General features: G+C 48.5%; 6 protein-coding genes across 6 annotated transcripts; 2 read left to right on the top strand and 4 right to left on the bottom strand.

The window, feature by feature from the left end:
• Positions 1 to 47: 47 nt before the first annotated feature.
• Positions 48 to 2,111, bottom strand: ANOM_004307 (amino acid permease; the record flags this gene model as incomplete). The annotated part of the gene is made up of 8 exons (XM_015549564.1): positions 48 to 156; positions 258 to 329; positions 422 to 751; positions 814 to 1,128; positions 1,210 to 1,387; positions 1,437 to 1,552; positions 1,599 to 1,999; positions 2,055 to 2,111. The coding sequence occupies 8 exons, from the start codon at positions 2,109 to 2,111 to the stop codon at positions 48 to 50; spliced, it is 1,578 nt and encodes a 525-aa protein (XP_015409352.1).
• Positions 2,112 to 2,928: 817 nt separating this feature from the next.
• On the top strand, positions 2,929 to 6,377 carry ANOM_004306 (Sec23/Sec24 family protein; the record flags this gene model as incomplete). The annotated part of the gene is made up of 6 exons (XM_015549563.1): positions 2,929 to 4,287; positions 4,339 to 4,436; positions 4,495 to 4,835; positions 4,891 to 5,328; positions 5,388 to 5,579; positions 5,634 to 6,377. 6 exons carry the CDS (start codon positions 2,929 to 2,931, stop codon positions 6,266 to 6,268), a joined length of 3,063 nt encoding a protein of 1,020 aa, XP_015409351.1. The 3' UTR covers positions 6,269 to 6,377.
• Positions 6,378 to 8,160: 1,783 nt separating this feature from the next.
• ANOM_004305 (putative extracellular thaumatin domain protein) lies at positions 8,161 to 8,679 on the top strand (the record flags this gene model as incomplete). The annotated part of the gene is made up of 1 exon (XM_015549562.1): positions 8,161 to 8,679. The coding sequence occupies one exon, from the start codon at positions 8,161 to 8,163 to the stop codon at positions 8,677 to 8,679; it is 519 nt and encodes a 172-aa protein (XP_015409347.1).
• A 1,674-nt stretch (positions 8,680 to 10,353) lies between these two features.
• On the bottom strand, positions 10,354 to 14,309 carry ANOM_004304 (putative ABC efflux transporter; the record flags this gene model as incomplete). The annotated part of the gene is made up of 2 exons (XM_015549561.1): positions 10,354 to 10,985; positions 11,057 to 14,309. The coding sequence occupies 2 exons, from the start codon at positions 14,307 to 14,309 to the stop codon at positions 10,354 to 10,356; spliced, it is 3,885 nt and encodes a 1,294-aa protein (XP_015409350.1).
• Positions 14,310 to 16,108: 1,799 nt separating this feature from the next.
• On the bottom strand, positions 16,109 to 17,571 carry ANOM_004303 (fungal specific transcription factor domain-containing protein; the record flags this gene model as incomplete). The annotated part of the gene is made up of 2 exons (XM_015549560.1): positions 16,109 to 17,307; positions 17,568 to 17,571. The coding sequence occupies 2 exons, from the start codon at positions 17,569 to 17,571 to the stop codon at positions 16,109 to 16,111; spliced, it is 1,203 nt and encodes a 400-aa protein (XP_015409356.1).
• A 43-nt stretch (positions 17,572 to 17,614) lies between these two features.
• ANOM_004302 (Zn(II)2Cys6 transcription factor domain-containing protein) lies at positions 17,615 to 18,238 on the bottom strand (the record flags this gene model as incomplete). Its single annotated transcript, XM_015549559.1, has 1 exon — positions 17,615 to 18,238. One exon carries the CDS (start codon positions 18,236 to 18,238, stop codon positions 17,615 to 17,617), a length of 624 nt encoding a protein of 207 aa, XP_015409355.1.
• Between the last annotated feature and the right edge of the window lie 7,090 nt (positions 18,239 to 25,328).

The raw sequence follows: 25,328 nt of genomic DNA, 5'->3' as shown, positions 1-25,328 counted from the left end.
CAAAAGGAAACGTGAATGTAACCTAACCCTATGTAAAAGTTCTCTAATTACTGAAGGGACGTAGAATAAGCAACATCCACCGTCCCATAACCACTACCCAGATCCTCAGTAGATACCTCTTGGATGTGATCGTCTGTTCGAGGACCCTTGTATATCCTACACAAACAAGCGTACATACGTCAGCCTCCTATCCCAACCCATGACCAAACCAAACAAAAAAAAGCGAAAGAAAAAAGAAAAAATAAATTTTCACTTACCCCCGTGCAGCAACCCACCACCATACCAAAGCAAAAGCGGCAATGAATGCGCCAACACATATACCGTAATTCCTAGCAACTAAGTCAGCCACCACCCACATCACGACTCACGTACTGTTCCCAGGCACAACACCAGAAGCGGGCACAAAGAACATGCAACTTACATATTAGTAACTGTGATAGGCACACGAGGCGGGAAAAACAACACCGCACTAATGAACAGCACCCAGATCACAGACACCCAGTTGATAAACGGACCCCATTTACCCAACGTGAAGGGCCCCTCGATGAACTTGACTCTGTTCCTGTAGATCCTGTGCGCTAGGATTACGGATATATAGGATATGTCCAGTGCCGGGGCAGTGATGCTGAAGATCGCCGTGGCGGTTTCGGTCGAGCCAATGGCAATGCAGTTTAGGCAGATGCTGAAGAAGACGACGAACCAGACCGCGTTGACCGGCGTGTGGGTGTATTTGTTCACTTTGGAGAGGGTGCTGGATATAGAGGTATTAGGAGCCTTGTTTTTCCCAGGTCAACTTCTTCGGTGGATACGTACGAGGAAAATGGAAGCGCTTCGTCACGGGCGAAGGCATAAGCCATCCTTGTATCTGCCAGCATGGCTGAACAGCCGGTGAAGAACTGGACCAGGATTGCGAGACCCCACATCAGTGTTCCTCCCCTTTTGCCTCCTGCGTTGAGGAAGATCTGGGCTGCGGGAAGCCCGGTGGGGCTGTTCAGGATGCCTTCGAAGTCGCTCAGACAGAAGCACATTGAGACAGTGAGAATCCAGCCTAATGCGCCGGAGACGAAGACTGCGGTCTGAATGGCTATAGGTCCCAGAGTGGCGGCATCGTGGGTTTCTTCGGACATGCTTGTTCTTGGTCAGTTGTTGTTTATTTTTATATTTTTTATATTTTTTTTTCTCTTGGGGGAAAGCAGCTTAGAAACGCACTGGGTAGTTCCGTCATAATCTGTCATTGTCCATGCCACAGAGATGAATCCGAGCAGGAAGGAAAAGAATTTCGAGCCCCATCCTGAACCGTCGGTGAAGTGGGTGAAGACCCAACTGGCTGATTGTTTGTCGGGCGTGTAGGCGAGGAGCACAATGCAGATGATAATCGTCGCGGAAACTGTAATTGTCAGAGCCAACTTGACAAGTATGATGGGCATCGTGCATACTGTTGATGGGAGCAAACCAATATACTATCCGATGCAAAGTCCTGGTTGTTAAGGAGCATATAGCCCCTAATATACACAAGAGAATTATGGATAAGAGAACCGTTTCCAATGCGGTTCTGTATAAGTTAGCTCGAGGCGAAGAGCAGGAAGATCAAAGCATACGGTGAATATGAGTATCTGCCATCGACCAGCTCCGAGTTCATGCTAACGCAGGCAAGTAGCATCTGACTCACAGTGTAGACAACACTGGACACACCAGCAGTTTGACCGAGAAGGTTGCACCAGCCTTGTACCCAAGAAAAGATAGGCACTTGTTCTTCGGGGACAACGTGCTTAGTGACAAAGTACATTCCTCCCGCTGTGGGATACGCAGAAACTAACTCTGCCACCGAACTGCCGATACACATCGCCATACATGAGCCAAAGAACCAGCACCATACGGCTGTAGCTGGGCCACCTGCAGCCAGAGGAGAACCAAAGGTTGCGGGGACAGATCCCAGGATACCCAGGATGGAGATGGCGTAAGAGACCGTGGACCATTTGGAAAATTCTCGGCGCAATTCCTAAGGGAAACAGGGATTAAAACTTTACTAGAATATGTCTGGTTTTGAAGTGTACCTGTTTATAGCCAATTCGAGCTAGAAGAAGCTCGTCGTCGTCGCGAATGCTCGCCATTGAATGAGACACTGACGAAGGATATAGTGTGAATGTTTCTTTGCTTCTTCGTCTTTTCCAATGAATACTGATAAAATAGCGTAGTAAAAATTATAATGAGGTTATAACATAAATCGCTGGGAGATGACCGCACTTTAAGGACAATTTTGATATAGCGCGTGTCAATGGACGAAGACCTGAATACATTGAAGTTGTGTCACAGTTGCGAAGAGACGGTGAGAAAAGCCCCGCCGATCTAAAACAGCGCCGACATGGTCTGACATATAACGGCAAGCTCACGAAGAATTGCAGGTCACAAGTAGCACAGTCCAAATAGCTGTGTCTACCAGAGGAATGATTACACCGGAGCCAGGAAGATGAATTATTCGGTTTATATCAGCAGAAATTCAGAGCACAATGACTCGGCCAGGGGCTTATCGTGGCATTGCGCAATATTGATAAGCCCAGTAAGGGAGACAGACCATTCGGGATGACTACCCTCGGAAATTAATCGAACGAATCAATCCAAGGTATCCATTGAATTCACCCATTCATCTCTAGACTCACCAATCTTCTATTCTTTTGGGTTGCGATTAGATTGATTAGGGTGTAGCATGCCCCGTGCCAGTTTCGGAACAACATATGTCCGTCGGCTTCAGATTAGGTGGTCAGTTGCTTGATTGGGTTAACGGATTTGTTTGGATATACTCCGTACTTGTCGCCCTTTTCGCCCAAACTCCGTTCGGTGATGGTTCGGTGCTAATCGGTCGTGGGCTGTGAAAGACCTACCTTCCTCATTCTTCCTTCCCTGAGTCTGTTCATAAAATTATGAAGCACCATGGCAGACCAATCCATGTATAACACTCTCGGTCAGGGAACCGCTCCCGCTGAAGACCCCTCGAATCCGAATCGAATGGCTCACCAAGTTCCTTCACAATCGCAACCTGCTGCCGGATTTCCTCCAGGCCCTTATCCTCCTCAGCCTGGTGCCTACTACGGGAATCCGCCTCCAAATCAATATGGTGCACCTGCTGCTGCTGCACCACCACCACCACCACCAGCACAGCAGCTGCAATCTCCACCTCCGCGGGGCCTGGCACCTAGTCCTCAACTCGCCTACGGTACCGAGACACAGACACATATGGGAGCCGCTGCAGACCCAATGGCAGGATTGACTTCGCAGATGAGTGGCTTGGGAATAATGGGAGATAGCGGTGCCCGGCCAGGAAAGAAGAAGCACCGACATGCGCATCATGAAATTGGAGGAGCTACTGCTTCGGCGCCTCAGCAGTTTGCCGGGATGCCGCAGGCAGGCATGCAGCCTTCATCTCAGTTCCTGAATACTGGGTTAAACCAGGCACCACGTCCGATCTCACCCGCCGCTGGTGTTCCGCCAGCGGGGATTGTCCCTCAGCCAGGTGTTCCAGCCACAGGCTCTGGCTCTGTCCCTACCCAGGGCAAGATTGACCCGGAACAGATTCCAAGCATCCCCCGGTCTCGCGACATACCGGCACTGTACTACTTCAGCAATATCTATCCGACGATGGAACGGTATCTGCCCCCTCCGGCAGCTGTGCCCTTTGTGGCCCACGACCAAGGAAACTCATCCCCTAAACATGCCCGACTGACTTTGAACAACATCCCCACCACCTCCGACTTCCTCTCTTCCACCGGTCTGCCTCTAGGAATGGTTCTACAGCCCCTGGCTCGCCTCGACCCCGGCGAACATGAGGTCCCAGTGCTCGATTTTGGCGAAATGGGTCCTCCGCGATGCCGGAGGTGCAGGGCGTACATCAATCCTTTCATGACGTTTAAGTCCGGAGGAAACAAGTTCGTCTGTAACATGTGCACCTTCCCCAATGACGTGGCACCAGAATACTTTGCTCCTCTGGATATGTCCGGGGCGCGTGTTGACCGTCTGCAACGGCCGGAGTTGATGACGGGCACAGTTGAGTTCATGGTCCCGAAGGAGTACTGGAACAAGGAACCCGTTGGTCTTCAGCGGCTCTTCTTGATTGACGTCAGTCAAGAATCGGTGAACAGGGGTTTCTTGAAGGGGGTGTGCAAAGGAATCACGGAAGCTTTATACGGCGCACCCGATGCTTCTGAAGAGGATGCAGCTGCGCGACGAGTGCCTGAGGGCTCGAAGATCGGTATTGTCACCTATGATAAAGAAGTGCACTTCTACAATCTCAGCGTGAGTCCTCGTGTGCCTTAAACCCCACCACGATATACTTACAATACCCAGGCACAACTTGATCAGGCACAGATGATGGTGATGACGGATTTGGAGGAGCCATTCGTTCCTTTGAGTGAGGGCCTGTTTGTAGATCCCTATGAATCAAAGTACGCAAGTAATACTGGAACGGTTTGACGAATACAGATCTCTAACATCTACTCATAGGGATATCATTACTTCTCTGCTACATCAAATCCCCAAGATGTTCTCACACATGAAGAAACCTGAACCAGCTCTGCTCCCAGCTCTCAATGCGGCAATGTCTGCTCTGCAAGCTACCGGTGGAAAGATTTTCGCGTCTATATGCAGCTTACCCACTTGGGGCCCCGGCGCGTTGCATATGAGGGACGACCCTAAAGTGCATGGCACGGATGCCGAACGGAAATTATTTACCACAGACAACCAGGCATGGAGAACAACCGCTGGAAAGATGGCCGAACACGGCATCGGTGTTGACATGTTCGTGGCGGCACCTGGCGGGACGTATATTGATGTGGCTACGATAGGTAGGTTTTCTGCGATTTTATTGCTGCAGAATATATGGATATTAATGCTATCTAGGCCATGTCGCCGAAGTATCAGGCGGGGAAACATTCTTCTACCCCAATTTCCACGCTCCGCGAGACATTCTGAAGCTTTCGCAGGAGTTTGCACATGCAGTTACTCGCGAGACAGGCTATCAAGCAATGATGAAAGTCCGTTGTTCCAACGGTCTCCAGGTATCAGCGTATCATGGTAACTTTATACAACATGCTCTCGGGGCGGACTTGGAGATCGGATCCATTGATGCCGACAAAGCGATTGGTGTCATCTTCAGCTATGATGGCAAGCTTGACCCCAAATTGGATGCACACTTCCAAGCCGCCTTGCTGTATACTACGGCCGAAGGGCAGCGACGGGTGCGCTGTATCAACGTGGTAGCAGCAGTCAATGAAGGAGGGTTGGAAACGATGAAATTCATAGACCAGGACGCTGTTGTCAGTATTATGGCTAAAGAGGGTAAGTCAACCACCCAGTGCTGTTATTCAGAGCAGACGTGCTGACAGTTTTAACCACAGCGGCTGCCAAAACCGTGGACAAATCGCTCAAGGACATTCGGGCCAGCATTACAGAAAAGACCGTGGACATCTTCAGCGGCTATCGCAAGGTCTTCTCCGGGTCACACCCACCCGGACAACTTGTACTCCCGGAGAATCTCAAGGAGTTTTCCATGTATATGCTGGGCCTGGTCAAATCACGAGCATTCAAGGGTAGGGACGGCTACATCCGGGTTACACGTGAGAGTGGCTAACTTGAATACGCAGGCGGCCAAGAAGCATCGGACCGACGGATTCACGACATGCGGATGTTACGCTCGATTGGGGTCACAGAACTAGCCCTGTACCTGTATCCCCGGATCATTCCGATCCACAACATGCAACCCCAAGATGGCTTCCCCAATGAGCAAGGACAGCTGCAGGTCCCACCGTCCCTTCGAGCCAGCTTCTCTAAGATTGAGGAGGGTGGGGCATACCTCGTGGACAATGGCCAGATGTGTCTGTTGTGGCTCCATTCCCACGTATCACCCAACCTGCTGGAGGATCTCTTTGGACCTGGGCAGTCGTCTCTTCAGGGACTCAACCCCCAGACGTCGTCGCTCCCTGTGTTGGAAACCCATTTGAATGCGCAAGTGCGCAATCTACTGCAGTACTTCTCGACTATCCGAGGGTCCAAGTCAGTTGCGATCCAGTTGGCTCGCCAAGGGTTGGATGGGGCCGAGTATGAGTTCGCAAGGTTACTGGTGGAGGACCGCAACAATGAAGCGCAGAGTTACGTGGATTGGCTGGTACACATTCATCGGCAAATCAACTTGGAGCTGGCGGGTCATCGCAAACGCGAGGATACCTCTGCCGAGGGGTCGTTGACCAGTCTTGCCGGTCTTCGGGCTCCATACTGGTGATCATATAGACTACCCCGAATTTCATTGTTCCGTTGATATTCTTTACTTTGTATTTTGGTCGCTTTCGAGTGAGAGTTACGCGCTAGTATACCACAGAAGTTGATGTTCCCTGGACCGTATTTCTTGGAGCGAAATTTAATTGTTAAGGCTTTGTTTCATCACGAGAACAGCAAAAAGAGCGCTGTAGCGAGTGGTTAACACAGTGGACCAGCGGCGATGATCCCTGCAAAAGTCTAGAACGCCGAACCGAACTCCCAAAGAATAATAGACTACACACTAGTCAAACGATGATGAGGCCACGGTGAGATCGTCACGGAAACCTCGGCGACTAAAAGAAACGGTTGTGGTGATAAAGGCAAGTCAAGCGCTTGGCGAGGAGTGGATCAGCAACCGGTTTTGATGGTCTGTGTGTAAGGCGTGGCAGTATCTCGGGAAGAGAAGAGAGAACGACAAGAAAAAAAAGTCCCTCGAGTACCATGACTTGTCATCCTTGGAAAGCTCGTCGTCTTTTCCCTTTCAGCCAAAACATCCGTCCTCGCCAAGGGTGTCATGGAGGCCATAAAAACTTGCACATGGCGACGCCGTCTTTGCCGGCAGGCGGACCACAGAACAGAGATTGAACCCTCAGTGAACCCCTCGTTTTCTCTCCACACAAGACCAATAATAGGGGAGGCGAACCATTGGAACCAGCTTAGAAATGTAAAGAATTCTCAAAGAAGTTCATTACTCATTCAGGAAGCTTTCTCGAATGTCACGGTCTTTGTTCGGAGGGAATCCGTGGTTGTAATCCTTTTTTTGCCTTTCGACGGAACCAGGGTTAGGGCTGGCCGAGCGTATTACCACTTCCTCTGTCTAGTCTGTGGATGGCATTCCCACGGGATTCTTTGACAATATCTTTATTTCCACGCATACCGCTCGCTCAGCCACGACCTAGGGTTTTCCAAAGAAGCGGGTGGATCAACGAGATCGAGTGGGACGCGCTGATTCCATCAGGATTCTGCCCAAGTCTGGATTTTGAAGAGTGGGAGGGAAAATGGAGCCGATGGCAAGTGCACCCATTGTGGTTCTCCACTACTCATTACTCAGTACAGGCTGTATGCATGTAATCATTGTCAGCTGCAGTGTCGAACCCCTCGTAGTAAGTAGATCGGGTATGAATCTGGACGGTGTGAGCTGTCGCACCGACAGAATCTAATCTTATTCTCAGTCGACGAGTAGAGCATGGAGGACAGGACCTGTCAGCGCGACTGCTATTGCAACAAGTCTGCGGTCGTGGACGAGTCACAATCGAGTCCCCAAAGTGACGGCAGTATTTCCCGTTGTACAGTACCGGAGTGTCGTTTCATTTTCCACCAGATTCCCTCCACGTTTGGGCCCAGTACCCCCCGTGGCGTCGAAGTCAAACCATGTATCCGATGTCAGGTACAACCTTCTTCAACGTCATGCCAGCGAACCAGAGTTAGTCCCCTGAATGGACCCATATTACAGTCTTGTTTGGGTACTCATGTGGATCATTTTTCTCTGTTCTTTTTTCTTTCTCTAGAGTTTTCTTATCGTTCCAGACTTTACCAGTCTGTCAGGTACCGAGAGTTGGAGATCATTGCCGCCATGATGCCTTCCCAAAAAGATATATAAACCCTGACGAGGTCCATCCTAAATCGTCTCTTCTCCTTCAACCATCGACATTCTCTTATACATTCTCTAGACAAGCTCTGTCTGTCCTTCCTTTCGAGATCGAATCTCGTCCTTCTTTTACCACCCACTTCAAAAAAGTTCCTTCCTTGCGTCTGTAGAACAGGCCCAGTCAATCTCTTGACTTCAAAAAACTCAAAAAACTTCCAACCAGCACAATCTCATCACAGTCTTTTGTCTTCTTCTCCAACTCATTCAAAATGATGTTCAGCAAGACTATCACTTTGGCCGCTCTTGCCAGCCTCACTGCTGCTCTCCCCACTGCCAACCCTGTCAAGCGGAGTGGCGGTGTCAACATTGTCAACAACCTGGGTGAAACCGTTTACGCGTGGTCTGTTTCTGATAGAGTCAGTAACATGCATTCCCTTTCTGCGAACGGTGGCAACTACCAGGAATCCTGGCAAACCAACGACAACGGTGGTGGCATCTCCATCAAGTTGTCCAACACTCAGGAGCAGACCAACGTCCTCCAGTTTGAGTACACCCAGTCCGGTGACACCATCTACTGGGACATGAGCTGCATCGACCTCGGCGGAGACAACGTCTTCACCAAGTACGGTTTCTCCGTTACCCCCTCCACCACTGACGGCAACTGTCCCTCTGTCAACTGCGCTGCCGGTGACACTGCCTGCGCCGAGGCTTACCTCAAGCCCAACGATGACCACGCTACTCACGGCTGCCCCATTGACACCTCCTTCAGTGTCACCATTGGCCTCTAAGCATCTTTTTCTCTTCTTCTTTCAACGAGATAAGATGACTTCACTACGCTCCTTTTTGCTACATCGATTGCTTTTGCTTTCACCAATGGCGACCATCTTACGGTGAATATGATTCCCACGACGAATATGGACAACGGAGTTCGGTATGGTTACGGGGGAAATGGGAAAGAAAAACAAACAACTCCAAATTGACTTGCTTGATGCAAGATTGTGATACCACCATGACAGAGCTGACTCCCGGATGAGTGTTCACTCTCTTTTGCTTTTTTCACGACTTCATGTATCTAGGATACAGGAGTGATTTGATATCACGATCACGAATTTCACGTGGGAAATAGAAATTACGTTACTATAGAAATAGACCTTTTTTTCGAACTTTAAAAAATTTCTCGCTTTTATTTCTGGTTTTGTAGTAGACTTCCTTGTTCCTTTTTTTTCCTCTCTTACTAATTTGGTAAAAGTGATGATGAATTGATCCTTAATCGATGATTCTTTGATTTCAATCAGAAATGGAAAAATCAGAGCACGACACGTAGTCTCGCAGTTCATCAGTCCATGACTCACAGACTCCCCAGGATATCCGGGAAACTCTCGGCCACCGACACTCGTTCTCTCATCGACTTCCGGCCTGAACACTTGTTCAAATCACATGGGTTTTCACTCGCCAATCCTACCGAACCCGTATACCGGGGAACCGGGAAGGACGGACTAGGGTGCTGTGCTGTGGTTTCTCTTCCCTCTTTTTTTTTTTTTTTGCCCTTTCCTCTCGCCTTACATCCCTCTCTCCAATTACAATCCAAGGAAAGTCCGGCAAAGAAAACCCAGACTAAGACATCGAATGTGAGGGAATTACAAGTCCACTACCTAAAGGAAGGTCCAAAGAACAGCCACAGTGGGGTGTGTACGCAGTATCCACAGGGGGACCCTCCGAAAACTGTTGACCATCTCAGATCCAAAGGGCGGTTTGACACTGTCCAATGATCAATCAGCATTGAGGGCCCCAGACGCAGAGCTTATGTAAGGTACCACACCGTCAAGTGTGGTTTGATTGGCTGAATTTGGGTGGGGACACACTGAATTGTAAAGTGGTTGGCATGGCTTTATTGGCTGGGGGTGAATGGGAATTGTTCTGTGATTGGTGAACCTGGGGATGGTTCTTGTCAGCCACTGCTTTTTCAAAGTTGTGGTGAGTTCAAATTTCAATGGAAACGCCGCAGGGCGTGTTTCAAGTGTTGTTTGAGGAGGAGGGGTTCAGGGCCTTTTGCAATTGTGGGATAGATATGGGGGAAACTCATTTCTTTGATTGATTGTGAGTGTGCCTTTTTCCAGATTATCTGGCTGTTTTGCTGGATGTTGTTGTGCTGTGCTGCCTTGGGGGGTTGAGCACAGACGGCAGAGTCTAGACCGTTGTGCATGACGAAGAAAATGGCTCAGTGGCAAGAAGTACTGTCCTCTTTCTTTTTGTTTTTTTGTTTTTTTGTTCTTCTCTTCAAATGGAATTTTTCTTCTCGGAGTACCACGCTCGAGCATGTACCGAATCTCGCTGACTCTTATTCGTCCTAACACACTCGCAGATCCATCGCTCGGGCGTCGACCGAATACTTCCGCGCATTCATTCTCATTGGATGCGTGATATCATATTCTACTACCAGTCAACTACCTAGGTACTAACTGTTATTTCCTTTCCCACCGCATCCCCTTCACCAGCCCGTAAGCAACCACCCGATAAATTATCGTACAAACACCTAAGGCCATCACATTCATCGCCCCGTTCTTGTCCAGGTTGTAGAGCCGGAGCACCTGCCGTCCGTTCTGGATTGGACAGCTTCCATCCGCCAATCGCTGGGCCGCCGTACACACGAACTCTTGGTTCCGCATAGCATAGGACGCCAGGTTGGCGACGGCATATTTGACGGGCGAGAGGTGGTTGAGCCCCTGGAGGACCTCGTTGACGTTCAGACTCATGACACCGCCTAGGATGTTCGCGATGGAGAGCAAGATTGACGTCACGTTGACTGCGAACCCAACGTGCGAGAAGAGCGTGCAGAACATGATGCCCAGCGACTCACCGCAGCTGACGATGCAGAAACAGTTGTACGCGCAGATCAGGAACATCGTGGGACTGCGCCCGAGGTTGTCCGCGTATGCGGCCAGGACGCCGAAGATGAGAGACGACAGCACCTCGAAGGGTACCTCCAGTGTGGTGTACTGCAGGATGAATGTCTCAGCCGAGTAACAATGGTCGGCCTCCTCGCGGTAGAACACATCGCGTTCGTTGGGGTAGATGGCGATGTTTTGAAGCATTCCTGCCCGGTTTTTGGTTAGTCTATACATGCAAGTTTAACTGGAGCCGTAGGTAAGGGGGTTCCCAACGCACCCACAAAGTACAAGGCGCCAAACTCCTGGATGAAGCCCATCCGTGATTGCACCGCGGCGTAATCGTTCTTCAAGGGCGCAAAGAACAATGCCATGATAATTGCGATCCCCACGACCTGCATTGATCGTGCCATGACAAGCGGTGGCTGTCGCCAGAAATTGATCGCCGACCGATGCAGCACCAAGGGGTACGTGATCCGTAATGGGAGCATCTGCCGCTTCAGGCTGCCCAGTTCGGCTGGTGTAGCGATGTGAGATGTTCGCCGTCCGTGATCGAATGTCTTGCGATCCCAGCCGACAATGAGCTTCTGGACCCTCTCGCGGGTCACCGCTTCTCGGTCTGCTTGTTGTAGGTCCACTGTAATCAAGTCCAGCACGAAGTCGGCTGGGTTGGTTGTCTGCGGACAGTGGTATCCCAATGCCCCAAAGTATGATAACATTGTTGAGCCGTCGCCCGCATATACTGGATACCCCCCTCGCGCAAGAAGCAAAACACTGGAGAAATGCTGGAACAAATCCGATCGGGCCTGATGGATGGTCATGACCAGAGTGCGCCCCTCTTCGGCGAGTCCCTTGAGAACCTCAATGATAGACATGGCCGTAAAAGCATCCAGGCCTGAAGTGGGCTCGTCGAGCAGTAACACTTTCGGATCGGTCAGGATTTGAATGGCGATCGTGACGCGCCTTTTCTCTCCGCCACTGATGCCTTTGATCAGTTCGCTCCCAATCAGATTATCGGCACACTCTTTCAACCCCAGCTTGAGCAGAACCTCTTCCGCCCGGCGGTTTTTCTCTTCTCGTGACATCCAAACGGGCAATCGTAGTCCCGCCGCGAATCGAAGACTCTCGCGCACTGTCAGTGAGGGCATTAATGCATCGTCATCTTGGGTCACAAACGACGTGACAGAGCGGATGACACTTTCGGAGGGGACAGCTCCATTGTATAGCATGTCGCCGTGGACCTGGTACTGTGTGTTCAAGGAACCATGTAGTCGTCGCGCAACAGAGTTGAGGAGCGACGTCTTCCCGCTGCCCGAGGGCCCCATAATCACGTTCAGATTACCTGGCTGAAACTCTGCGGTGATAGGTTTGAGAATGGACAATGTTCGCGATCCTCGTCCAAAGAACCCTCGTTTTCGTATGTCAAGAGCATACTTGTCTAGTGATATGGCTACTTTGCGCGCTTCCTCGGCTGGTCGGACGGCCATCTTCTCCACCCCAGTACTCATATCTTTATCGGTCTTCCGTGCCTGCGCTATATCCATTGCAAAGTGATTGTACTGTAGAAGAATACCAGCCAGGAAGTAATGGCCAACGACAAATGCCACTAATACTACGATTGGCCGCCATATCCAATTAGATGGGAATCCTAGGCTCTCCATGATATACCGACCCGTGTATTGCGTGCACGCAGGATCATTGGGGTCGTCGGAATAGGGACAATCGTAGAACTGGCCTTCAGGCGGCCCGTTGGGGCCAATAAACTCATTGGCACATAGCGCCCCAAAGATATAGAAGGTATACGCCACCCACTTTAGCCAACGCACATAGACCGGAATCTGATTTGACTGCACGAAGTAGCCGCACGCGAACGATTGCACCGTAAACGAGAGGTTGCCTACTAGACTCGCCCCAGGGAAGCTCCTGGCGATGCCGATGGAGACGGCCGCAAAAGTTATGGCAATGTAATGAGTGAGGATTGTAATGGCCAGAAAGATAAAAAACTGGTCCACACTCAGGCGATATCCCACCATGAAATAGAAAATGATAGCGAAGATAACTGGAACGGGTAAATCTTCCAAAGGCAGTCTCGCTGCACGTCTACTCAATAAGAAAGCCGGAACCCCAACAACACCTTCCGTTCTCTCCCGGTCAAATTGCCGTATGTCGATCGTTAGTCGGTATGTCTCATAAAGGAGAATGAGATATCCGTTTAGACTGCTTGAGGTATAAAGGCTTCCTTGTCGGGAGCGAATCCCTGCTTGGCTCTCATCCAGCTGCACGAAGATCCAGCCGCTGATGACACCCATGCCGATAGCCTCAAGGAGACTACCCGCGAGACCCATAGGATCACGAATTGTTGTCTTGAATGTACGAGAGGTGAGGACACGGAACTGCCGATTGAAAGATACAGTTTTCGCCATCGGTATGTCTTGTGCCCGTGTAGTTGAACCCTCACGCTTCTCGTCATCTTGCCGTAATCCGCACACTTCCTTGTCGGTCTTCCGTTTAGTTCTCCACGAAGTTTTGAGAAATTCAACTCTCGCCAGGGACGCTGCTTCCAATTCCTCTGTACGGTTGTCAATAGCAGCAAGATCGATCAGAAACTCCGCTGGATTGACAAAGGGAGGAAGCACATGGCTATGACTTTCAAAGTACGTCAAAGACCCGCTTGATGGTCCACTATAAACGACCGACCCCCGGGCTAGGAGAATGACATTATCAAAAAGATTCCAAATCTCTGAGCGAGGGGCATGGATCGAGACGATGACTGTTCTTCCCTCTTGGGCGAGCCGTTTCAACGTTCGGACAATTTGAAAGGCGCTTGTCGCGTCGAGGCCTGTGGTCGGTTCATCGCAGAATAGTACCGACGGGTTTGCCAACATCTGCACCCCAATACTCGTGCGTCTCTTCTCACCCCCACTGCAGCCCTTGTGGATATTGGTGCCTATCCGTGTATCGGCGCATTCTTTCAGGCCTAGCTCCATAATGACCTGCTCTACAATTTGATGGCGCTCCTTCTGCGTGGTAGGCGGCGGGAGCCGTAGATCGGCCGAGTACCGCAGAGTCTCTCGGACCGTCAGTGTGGGTATGAGGACATCTTCCTGCATGACATAGGCACTGCGAACGCTCTCAATGTTGGCATCGCCATTGAAGGTCGTAGTCCCTGCGACAGCGGCCTTGCTCATACCCATTCTGCCTGCCATAAGGTTGAGCAGCGATGTCTTCCCAGATCCACTACTACCAATGATCGCCGTCAAGCTGCCACTCGGCATGGAAGCGTCGATTCCGTCCAGCACGGTTTTCTGCGCATCGGCCGCCGTCTTCCCGCGTAAACGGCGCCATATCTGTGACGGGGCGGTTTCCCATATCGGGGGAGAGATATCAACTTCCAGCGATAGGTTCTTCACGCGTATGTCAACGGGCTGGACTTCGCGAAAGGATAAATTAAAAGTGGCCGATTGGTCTTGTAAACTTTCGACATTGACGCCATGTTTTGGGTCATCCAGTGGGCAAATGTCGTCTCCATCCATGGTAACAGGTCGCCTATACACAGCAGGCAACTCCCAACATTCTCAATTACTCCGTATACAGACCCTTTGTCTATCCACAAAAAATGAAAAGAGGTAGATAAAAAGAGAAAAGGGGCCAGGCCCTCAGGGCATGATAATCGGTAATTAAGCTGGAGGCCCTACTGTACCCACGCGGGCGGGGCCAAGACCAACGGTCTGGGGGAATCGGCCACCGTCGTTGGTTTGGCGTATCAGAGCTAAAAGGAGCATAAACCCCAAAGAGACTAGCTGGAAGCCATCGGGAATTATTGGCTGGAAGGTTGGTCAGCCTAACGGGAGTCGACATTTCTGTAAGGATAGTCGGGAAGCCTCTTAAGTCTTTCGTTTCTTTTTTCTCTGTTGGGAAAGGATGATGCGATAAACTAGTTATATATTGACGTAGAAGCCATTAATGCATCCTTGATCCTTGTGGAGACAGAAGAGAATCATACAGAATATCCCGAGTGTCTTGCAGAAGCCTCAGCGATTGTGACCGCGAGTCTGATTTTTTATAATGAAAAAACCAAATCATGTGCCCTTGTATATAGTGGCACAAAGGCACACCAACTAGATCTGGGACCTCGCCATGGTGTTGTGTCAGGCAGCTTGCTCAAAATGGGATATCTCTTCCTGAATGGAAGTCCATTCAGTACCCTTGGCTTGGTTTGTCCCATAAGCAGTATCGATGGGTCTCGAGTGATGGTCTCAGTCTGATAAAAAAACCATCCTTTCGCTTATTATATAGAGATTCATGTATTATGCCGAAATGATAAGATGCAAATAAGATTAAGTAAAGCGAAGGACTTGACGCTTGGAAAAAGAGAGTGACTCTGGTGTACGTGGAGAACGAGTTATAGTAATCCTAGATGTAGACTCGTAGATAGCTGAAATACAATAGGAAAGTAAAGTAATGGTAAGGGGAGAAAGACGGACATTCCCAGTAGCATCTGCTAAATATTCACCATAGCGATACACAGAGGCAGTCCTGCAAAGCAGCTCACCTGATACACCTTCATAGTATATATCCTCTAGTAATTATTGGGAACCTGTCGATCACCAGCTAAACACCCTACTTAAAAACAGCTTGAGCTACTATAGGTTCTCCTCCGTCCTCTTTAAGTTTGTAGACTTTTCGAACTAGCAAGGTTTTGTCGCGTAAACATGATATCTGTACACATTTGTATACTCATTACTCCTGAGTAGGTTATATTATGTAGACAGTTGACGTTTGATATCAAAAGTTGAATAGAAATATTCACTCATAACCGCAATCGTTATACAAAGAAAGGAAAAGGTCATCAAAGTCAATCAAACCACGAAGAGCTCATCGACACAACTGGATATATAGAATACAGGCAAAAATAGAAGCTGATAGTCGTCCGGCAATTCCCCTTAGACACTCCACCAATGAAAATCTGAGATACAATATACTGTAATCCATGACCGCGCGTGCCATCAATCATGCACTGACACCATTTCCCTATTCCGTAGCCGTAGAGAAACACGGACTTCGTGCTCTCATCCTTATTTTTGACACCGGGTTCCGATCCCCCGACCACTCCCTATCGCCAAAAGAAGCAAGGAAAAGAAAAAAAAAAAAAAAAAAAAACACCAAAAGAAAATGCTTGCATGGGCCACATAACGCCATGTGCTCACTCCCTAGATGGATAGTGAACAGTGCAGATCGAAGAAATCGAAATATCGTTCCAAAAACTGTCGTATCAGATAGAAGATATACGCGGTCAATATGCAATAATGCAGATGAGATTGCGAATTTTGACTCAGGTAATGAGAAAATCCATCTCCATATCATTGATGATTTTCTCCCAATCCCAACTTTCTTCGATGTTGGAGTCCATGACTTCCCACACCTTTTCTACGACCTTGAATGCAGGTTCGATGTTGCGAAGGTTGGAGTATGACTTGAGGGTTTCGAATCCTTTCTGGATTCGCTCCCGCTGGTGCTGCAAGAACGCCGAGCATCCGAGGAGGAACAATGGCATCAGGACAATGCTATACGCGCCAGCGTCCTGTGGAAGCTGATCCAGGTATGCCAGGCCATCATCCACCACTTGACCTATCTTGTCACCTGGTTGCGAAGGGCGAATGGTACGATAGAGGTACACCCAGGTCGACTGCCGATAAAGCTGTGCCAAAGACCAGTTCGCAGTGTTGGGCGGATAGGACGTTTCCCAAAGCCGGATAGCGGAGTCGATGGAGACGGCCTCACTTAGTATCTGGTAGTCAACCGCTGGCTCATACCCTTCATTGTGTCGCTGCCTGATCTTGTCCCTCAACCTAGTCACCTCGGAAATGTAGTTAAAGAGCCCATCGAATACCCCCAGAAACATACCCGCCTGTGCATGTGGCACAAAGTCGGGTAGTCTAAGGTCGCCATTTAAATGGGCCGGCCGTCGGTCCAGCGAGGTGACCGAGTTGGAAACATCGTGGTATTGAAAGAATTCAACAATGAACTGCCGAAATTTCTCGTTCCTCGGTTTCTGGTGTTTCAGAAGATGCTTTGCGGCATCCATGTGCATCCGGTACTCCCCCTTAGTTTCACCTTCACATATCGTGTTCAAACTGAGCGCTATTGTCGATGCTATTATTGGATCCTCAACTAGAAGGTCGGGATCCTCTCCCGGGTTGCTCGGTTTTGAAGAAGCTTTAATAAGAAGGTTGTGCTGCAGGTCTTGGATTGCGCAATGGAAATGGTGGTATTTTCGGGCTATAAACTTCGGCTCTGGGTCCAGTCCCGATAAGTGTGAGCCGGATAGGCACATAAGCGAATGCATTAGTCCCCGGTGTTGTGTAGCCATGGGAAGGAGTATCTCCTTGAAGGGGTTCGAGTCATCATTAATCAATGTCAAAACGCGACTGAATCCGTAGACAAAGTGGTCCAAGAAGCGTCGGTCGGTATCGTCTTCAATTCCGTCGATCAAGAAGGGAAGGGAGCGAGAGACCATACAGGCCCGAGCTGCTATGTTTAAAAAGAAAAGGGATTAGAATGCATGTTGATTGAAGAGGTTGTTGTAACGGTAGATATGGAGCCATAGAAGAAAAGGAGACCGGATGCAGTACAGGTGCAAGGACTGGGTAAAAAGAGAACTTACATTCTTCTAGTTTCTGCTTTCCACTCTTCCATACCTCCTTCCTAGGATATCCTTCACAGACAACCGCGTTCTTTTGGCAGTTCAAACAACTGAGAGGGGACAAAGAATAGTTAGTCAATTTTCGCACTCATCACAATCTAGAGATCCTGTGAGAAGACCAGGGAGGGAGAGAATTTACGATGGCTTGGTTTCGTCGCATTTCTTCTTTCGTCTCCGACAGGTTATGCAGCCTGTCTTGGAACGACCTTTGGTAATTTTGAGTTGGCCTCCAGGAATCGGAAGAGGATGTTTGCGAGGTCGCCCACGTTTCCGTGGAACATTGACGGGAGTAGCCGTGACCTCCGAATTCGCATTGGCCATCGGATCCACCGCCAAAGGTTTTATACTCTGCAACTCATCCGCATCGTCTAACTCTTCGATTTTAGGAGTCACGTCATCCATAGAGACATCAGATTCGTGAGATGTAACCATGTTGAAAGTAAATGTTGCGGTTGTTGTGGAAGGGAATGTCGAGTGGAGCGACTGCGACACGTCGTGGATCTTCACCTCCAGTTCCGGAACAGGTGAGCTGGCAGACGGACCATCGCCGTCCCAGGATTCGAGAGACTCATTAGAAAGGCCATCGGTACTAATACTGGCTCGATGGGAGACCGAAGAGTCATCTATGAACGGACAGTCGGCGAGAGCGGGGTTTTCCGAAAAACTGCCCGAGCGGGTGGAGTTGCCTTGATGACGGTGGCTGCTGTCAAGTTCCGTCGGAGTAAACACAAAAGCTGAGCTTTTTTGCATGGACAACATTGACCAAACATTCACCTCGGGTATTTGAGGTGCTGGAAAAAAGATTTCTTTTAATTTTTTTTCCCCTTCTGTTTTCTTTCCCCCTTTTTGAATGGGTGCTGTAAGAAATAACAGAATGTTATGGGAAGAGTTGTCACCACGAGTGGTTGAGGTTGGTTGTCAATCAGGATAAAGGAAGAGGAGCAGAGAAGAGGGGCAGCAACGAAAATTCCAATACAGAATGTGACTGTGACTGGGTTTAAGAGGTGGTTTTAATTAATGCACAGGCCGGAGAGGAGAGAGGGGGGATGAAAGAAAGACTGAAAGCTTGATGATGAGGTCCTTAGGCGGGGAGTAAACTAGACTTGGCTGTGATTTAGTGGTGGTCAACGAGAATGTTGGTTTGGTAAGTTTAGTAGTAGTTAGTTTCGCAGGTGTAGTGAAAGTATAGGCTGTGGTGGATCAGAGTGGGAATGGTTAATGGGATGGGTCGATCTTCGTATGGGGACTCTTGAGTAGTAGTCGGAGTGGATTATATGCATGTATCGGAGGATGTGGTAAATGGGGTTGTTTGCTCGTTTCGCTTCGTTTGGTTGGCTTGGAAAGGGATTTTATCTAGCAAGTGGAGAGAGGAGGGGAAATTGGGAAATGGGAATGGGGGTTTTAATAAGAGTAGTTAGTAGTGAACTAGCTCTCTACGTATGTAGGTCCGTAGTTACGAAACATCCCGAATGAAATAAATATTAATTAGGTATTAATTCAAAAATTATATAGATACATAGAGAGGAGAAATCATATTTTTTCCCTCATTTTTATTTTTCTTTTTGAGTTAGTCCCTAAATAAAATTTGGAGTCCGTTGCACTGGATCTGGAGGCAAGAATGAGAGGGTCAGATGAATTACATGTAGAGTATGGAGTATGTCAATCCTCTGTGCTCTGGTGGTTAGCATGCTGGTGGATCCTCATAGGCAGGGCACCCAAACTAGGCAAACTTTCTTTCGGATCATCAATTGGAGTCGATGAATATTAATAGGTATTATCTAGCTAGGGAAAAGAAAATTGAACTGCCACACTAATTACCAAGTTGGCAGTTGCAGAAATGCTGCGGCCTTATTGGAGACAAGAGACAATTAATCTTAGAATTATGAAAGAGTGATCCATCCATGATCCCATTTCCAATGTTTTTTTCTACTACTAATACTACTACTACTTACGAGAAGCATTTTTATTATTATTATTATGATTATTATTTTCTATCTCTACTTCCTGCCACGCACTTCATTAAACTCTGACCATGCGGGGAGCAAGAATGCCAAGCTTGTTGGATTTCCACTGCTGATTTGTTGGTCCAAGCGAGGAAGAGAAAGCCTAAACGAAAATCATAATGGGATTGAAAATCAGAAAGGGAACCCGGAATATTCAGTAGGTCGGATCAAATCATGTTCAAAGCAAATCAGAGTCCATCGAAATGGACAGAGCAACAAAAGCAATTATGCCCATTGAACCAACTGCTCGAAATTCCCACTTAACCTAAATAATCGCATGGGTGACGACGGCGGATGATCCTGATTACCCTCTTGGGAAGTGAGTCGCTCTCACTTGATGGACGCATAATCCAAGCCAGTCCGAACTGGCATGGATGAACTCCAGGGGTATGCCTTTGTAGTGCATAATCGGTACAAGTTGAGGCTCGTACATATTTGACGGCCCGGATTGAGATTCTGGTGGATTTGGCTGGTTTTCAATCGACCGATAATGAAATGGCTAGGAAACCGGCCAGGTGGGAGTCAGGACATTCTTCGCTTGGTAACAACCATTCAAAACTTCCTGAATCATTAAGGGAAGTTCCTCAGCTCAATTCAACTCAATCGAGCTACTCCGAAGTACTACCACAATGGTGAGGATAGGACGCATGTAGACATCAGAACCTAGTGGGTATAGTGGACGATCGATATAGAGTTTTCCGGGACATCCGTCTGTATCGTTACAATACATACATACCTCACCACCACCTGCACGCACTCCTTCCGCTGGTACGTACCAGGCCACCTAAAATTGTCAGTGCTAACTTGATACTGAAAGGACGCGACTAACAAATGCCACTAACCCGGACAAAGCCCATCTTACGGCCATGATTGCCCCGTCCGGGTGTTATGTCTGCATTACTTGCATGCCAGGATAGACACTTCTCCGGCTCAGGTGGACGCCACACCCCACGCTACTGACCAGCGCAGTCTTGTCACTCACCAGCGCGGAGATGGGCCGGTGTCCAGGCAGCGACACCGCAGGCCACTTTCCTTTTGAGGAATGAAGCTCCCTGCATCTGGGAGTATTGTGACCAGTCGCGTCCTCGTCCGATCTTTTTTACCTCGCACTTCTGGTCTTACGTCAAGTGTGATGGTGTGGTGATTCTTCTTCTGTATTACATAGGTTCGTTCAACCTGACCCCGAGACCGGGGAGAAGCAACAAAAGAGAAAAAACAAAAACGAAATAAAACCTCTCATTCCTTCACACAATCTGGGGAAGTGGGCCAGATCTTCTGTGCACAAGGCACGGACATCCGACCACTGCAGAAGAGACTTCATCCTTTTACTTTAACCTGCCAAACCCAAGGAGCCGTATCAGGTGATCGCTGGGGGTTACTCTGCTCATCCTTGTTGCCTGGATAGACTTTTCCTATTGCATTCAAAAATGCAGACGCTGGACGATGTCGGCACAGTTCAGAACATTGAAGCTGTTGCCTCCTTAACGGTTGTCGTCATCAATCAGATCAATGGAGTATCACTCGACCTCTGTTCCCCTCCTAGCTCCAGTACGATTCCACTGTCTCTACTCATCATCATTGGGTGATTGAATTTCCGAGTGCTTGGGCCTCGTTTTGCTGATGCGAAACTGGTTGGAATGGGGAGCCCACTCCATCTGCCAGGCGACAAATTGGGAAGTGAGGACGTGCACGGTGTAGCTCAGGGCTCCCTTTTTTCCTGGTTTTCTGTTTCTTAAGCCTTGGCTTCTTCCCACCGCCTATGAGAAAAAACCCTCTGTTTATTCGAATCTCAGTAGATTAAGCTTGACGATCGGTGTCTGGGAAGGGACGGGCAGAAGGTTAAACTACCGCACAGTCACCCTGAGATTCTGGCATCACTGTACGGTACGGTAATGACCGTATTTGGCTTTCTTGGGGCGCATCAGATGAGCACTGCGGATTTCCTATCGCGGAAAGCCGGCAGCTGGCGTGGTATCTTTGACAATGAATTAGGGATAAATAGGAATAAAGCTCAGAGATGGGACAGGGATTGAGCTCTGAAGTAGGTAAGGTACGATGTGAAGACCAATAGACTTGATATACACTACTACCTACTTTGATCTCCCCGAAGACCATTTATAACGGCTCACCTGCACATATTTAACCTGACACAGGTGACCACGACAATGTAATAAGCATCAAAGAATGTTAGTGAAACAACAAGCCCCACTGAGAAAAATAAAAAATAAAAATGTATGTGTCTTCATGCACTCCATATCCAACTACTGTATGCATTAGAAGTCCAATTCAGACTAAAGGCAACGAACTGAACCTTAGTTGAACTATTAAGATCACCACCGCCATCCGGATGGACATGACTCGCTTCTTGTGTATACAGTATTTTTGTGCCCCGAAGGATTGAGTCCCAGTCCTTCATCCACCGCGATTTGGGGAACACACGAATCCAGTGGAGCCAACAGAAGGGTATTCCCGTAAAAGAGGGGTGTGTGTGATCTAGGTCGTCTCCCATCCTTGTTGATGAGATCCATGTGCAGGCAACCAGAGCCCCAGTCTCTCATCCCGCGGAGCAACTTGTGGCTGGGGAACAAACTTTCCCTCTGGTGTCTGTTCATTGCAGATGAGCAACATCCTACCTACCCCCCTCAAGCTTTTTTGTTGCCTCTACTTCATTCCTGTTGGTCTTCGTCATCCGGTACTCCCTTGCGTAAATGCGGAGTTGACAGGGGCTAGCCTGACTTACCCCGTATTTAGACGGAAGATTCAGGATGAGGCTACCCAGGGATCGACCTTCACGAAGTAAGTAAGTATAATAAGTATCATCTTATGCGTGAACTCGGTTGCTATTGAGATTTATTGCTGCTGAGCGGTTTCCAAAGTGTCTGTGGCATTAGACTGTGTAGCCTCTTTTTCTCTGCTCTTCGACACCCTGTTGAGCACTTTATGCTTGTATATAGCTTTCCTTGCTGTTGGCAGTGTTCATCTCTACCTTACCAGTAGTCAAGCATGTATGTACTATTCCCGCAATATCGGTATGTACTGTACCTGAGTACTGCCTCGTACCGAACCGCCCGAGAACACGACCCAGACCACATGACCTCGTGTCCGTCACAAACCACAGGGGTAAGTGAGCCGAAGTCGAGCCTATCAAAAGCGGACCTGATGGCGCGATTTAGCTACGGGGCGAAGTCTAAGTGACCTTAAATCCCCTTTTTCGATTTATCTAGTTTCTTAGTTTCTTTCCAAGATGTTCGGTCGCTTTCTGTTCTGTGCACGGCCGCATGGGAAGTGAGGCTTGGAACTATCCCGGTTGGGTAAGAAGGACGGTGGATGCGGTTGGCGGTGGCTCTTTGGGGAGGCAAGATGGTTGGGGCCTTCTGGTTCTGTTTCTGGGTGATATGTGGAGACACCTGAGTCGCGGGCTTTGTTGGATGTACATACATAGCAAGTGTTGGTTGTGGACTCCACCGGGCTTAAATAGGTAAGAGACATGGGTAGCTAAGGATAGCTTCGGATAGACATTCCTTATGCGAAACATGATTGAATTAATAAACTATATGTTTTATGTTTTATGTTGATACAGGTTGTCTCGTTTCTTCGCTATAGTCGTGTTCTGATATAGAACATCGTGGGAAATGTCTCCACTAGGATATATACCCTCTTCCATGGATCGCATAATTGTTTCTTTCAACTGTGGGGTCAGATTGAATTAAACTTCAGTGCAGGAAAAGAAAAGCCCAACAAGTCCCGAAGCATCTGCCATACTTCTTTCTCTCTCAGCTTGTACAGAAAAGAAAATGGTCGCACAGAATGAATCCACAAGGCTCTCTCGAGTCTCAGCTCTCCAACCCGGACGATTAATCATGACTAAAATAATTTAGGCCACGACCCAGACCCACCCTTCGCTGCCATTGACCAATTTCACTGGATATCTGGAAGAATACTCCGACTTCACAGAACCCAAAATAGTCCATTACGATCTTCTCACTGGACGATCATGTCTGTCAAGAAGATCTCTTACTCTCCGTTCGTTCATTGGTGTCAGCCCTCAACCTCATCTTTCGCCTCCAGTGCAAGTCGCACATACCCAGAACATGACTCATAGGGGGGGGAAAAAATATCAACTGTCAAACAGACGGGTCTGGAACAAACCATAACGCCCTGTATAGAAACCTAAAGGTGCCTAACATCACCCATTCATTACACATAAGCGTGTCAAGTACGCACAATGACAAAAAAACTTGTTGGGCACCAAATTATTGTCGTAAAAGTACTGTACTTGCCCCCAAATTTCTTTCTAGGGATTCGTGGCAAGCCCCGTATTCTAGCATAGCGAAGTCGCCAATCATCGCTTTTATATTCTGATCTGCCTGTTTCGTATCACGCCCGCGAATGGAGGTCGCGTGTCCGCCGTGGGAGTCAGTTCAACTTGGGAGAAGATCTTGCGCGGATCCACAATAAGGCCATCATTTTGGGGTGGGAAGAAATGTGCCAGATTTCAATGACTAAAATGATACGGTCAGTTTTGAATGTACATGACATCATAGGGCATTTGGCAAGGGGAAGTGATTTGAGAAAATAAACCGGGTTTGGGCCAGGGGTTTTTGGCACACGATAGAGCTTGGGAAATACTGTGGGTGTTCTGCAGGATGCATTACCGATGGTTTTGAAACTGATGAAGATGCGGCAGGGGCTACAGAGCTTGAATAATCTGGTCTATGCTTCTTGGAGCAAGGTTCCCGCGTGCAAACCGGCGACTCCGTGTATAGTAGATAGATCTATGACCTGGTTTAACCTATCTTGTCTTGGTTCTCTCGGATTATACCACATCCTGGCCGAATGCTGGTGGCATGCCTCCTGTATACCATGACCGCGCTTGGCCTGAATGGTAAATGCCGCAAAGCAGGGAGAAGTAATTGATAATATCTTGCTTCTGACTAGATAGGTCAGATTGTGGACTGTGCCTGAGGGTGTCTGGCCTATAGATCGGGCTGTGATCGAGGTTGTTATGTTATGGACCAGATCAAGTATACTAGGCATGTGTTGATCAAGGGTATCGCTTGAATGCCCAGTCAACAATTGGAGATTTAGTACTTGTCTGATTGTATATCTGTTTTTGCTTTTTCAAGGACGGGATATTGTCGCAAGGGGAGAAGCATCCTCAGGGTCAACTTGTTTCGTATTGCTGTGTCATCCTGACTACCTGCTTTTGGTTTTGTCATTGTCAAGTCCTAGGATGAGGTATCAACTAGTGTATACTTTGATCAAGACTGACATGTTCAGGCATAATGTCATAGGGTTGGAGATGGAGTAAACGAGCTTCAAGAGAAATAGGAACAAGGGGGTATGTGCTCTATCAATTATCCGTGCATCATCCTTCAACTCCAGATTCCATATCTCGGGAAATAGATCAAGTTACGTCATACCCAAGGTTCTTCTCCCTTTGCCTCCCAGAATCATTTGTAGACACTGACAGCTGGCATTTGAATCCTCAAGTTGTGGCCTCAGAGCGCAGAGTTCCTCCCTTTAATTCTTACACGCAGCCACTGTAGCATATTCGAATACTTCAATGGGTATCCGTGTGACTGCACAGTGTAATCACATGCAAGCAATACAGGTGTCACTGACCGATGTCCTATACGAAGAAGCGTTACTCAAACCATATTGCTTTAAGGCGACAAGTTCACTCCAATTGATAAAACGAGGACGCCTGTCCTTGCATGAAGACACCAACTCCTTGTTTGCATGTATTCTGTATACGATCCAAGCCGTTACCTTGGAGATAGGTAGAGGATCCTTGTCAACTCCAAACAGAGGAAACGCCACATACAGAGAGGAGCGATACGACG

The sequence above is a fragment of the Aspergillus nomiae genome, assembly GCF_001204775.2.
Source record: "Aspergillus nomiae NRRL 13137 chromosome Unknown contig00053, whole genome shotgun sequence".
In the NCBI taxonomy this organism is placed as follows: domain Eukaryota; kingdom Fungi; phylum Ascomycota; class Eurotiomycetes; order Eurotiales; family Aspergillaceae; genus Aspergillus; species Aspergillus nomiae.
Note: the sequence above shows the minus strand (reverse complement) of the source record. Positions and strands in the feature narration are given on the sequence as shown.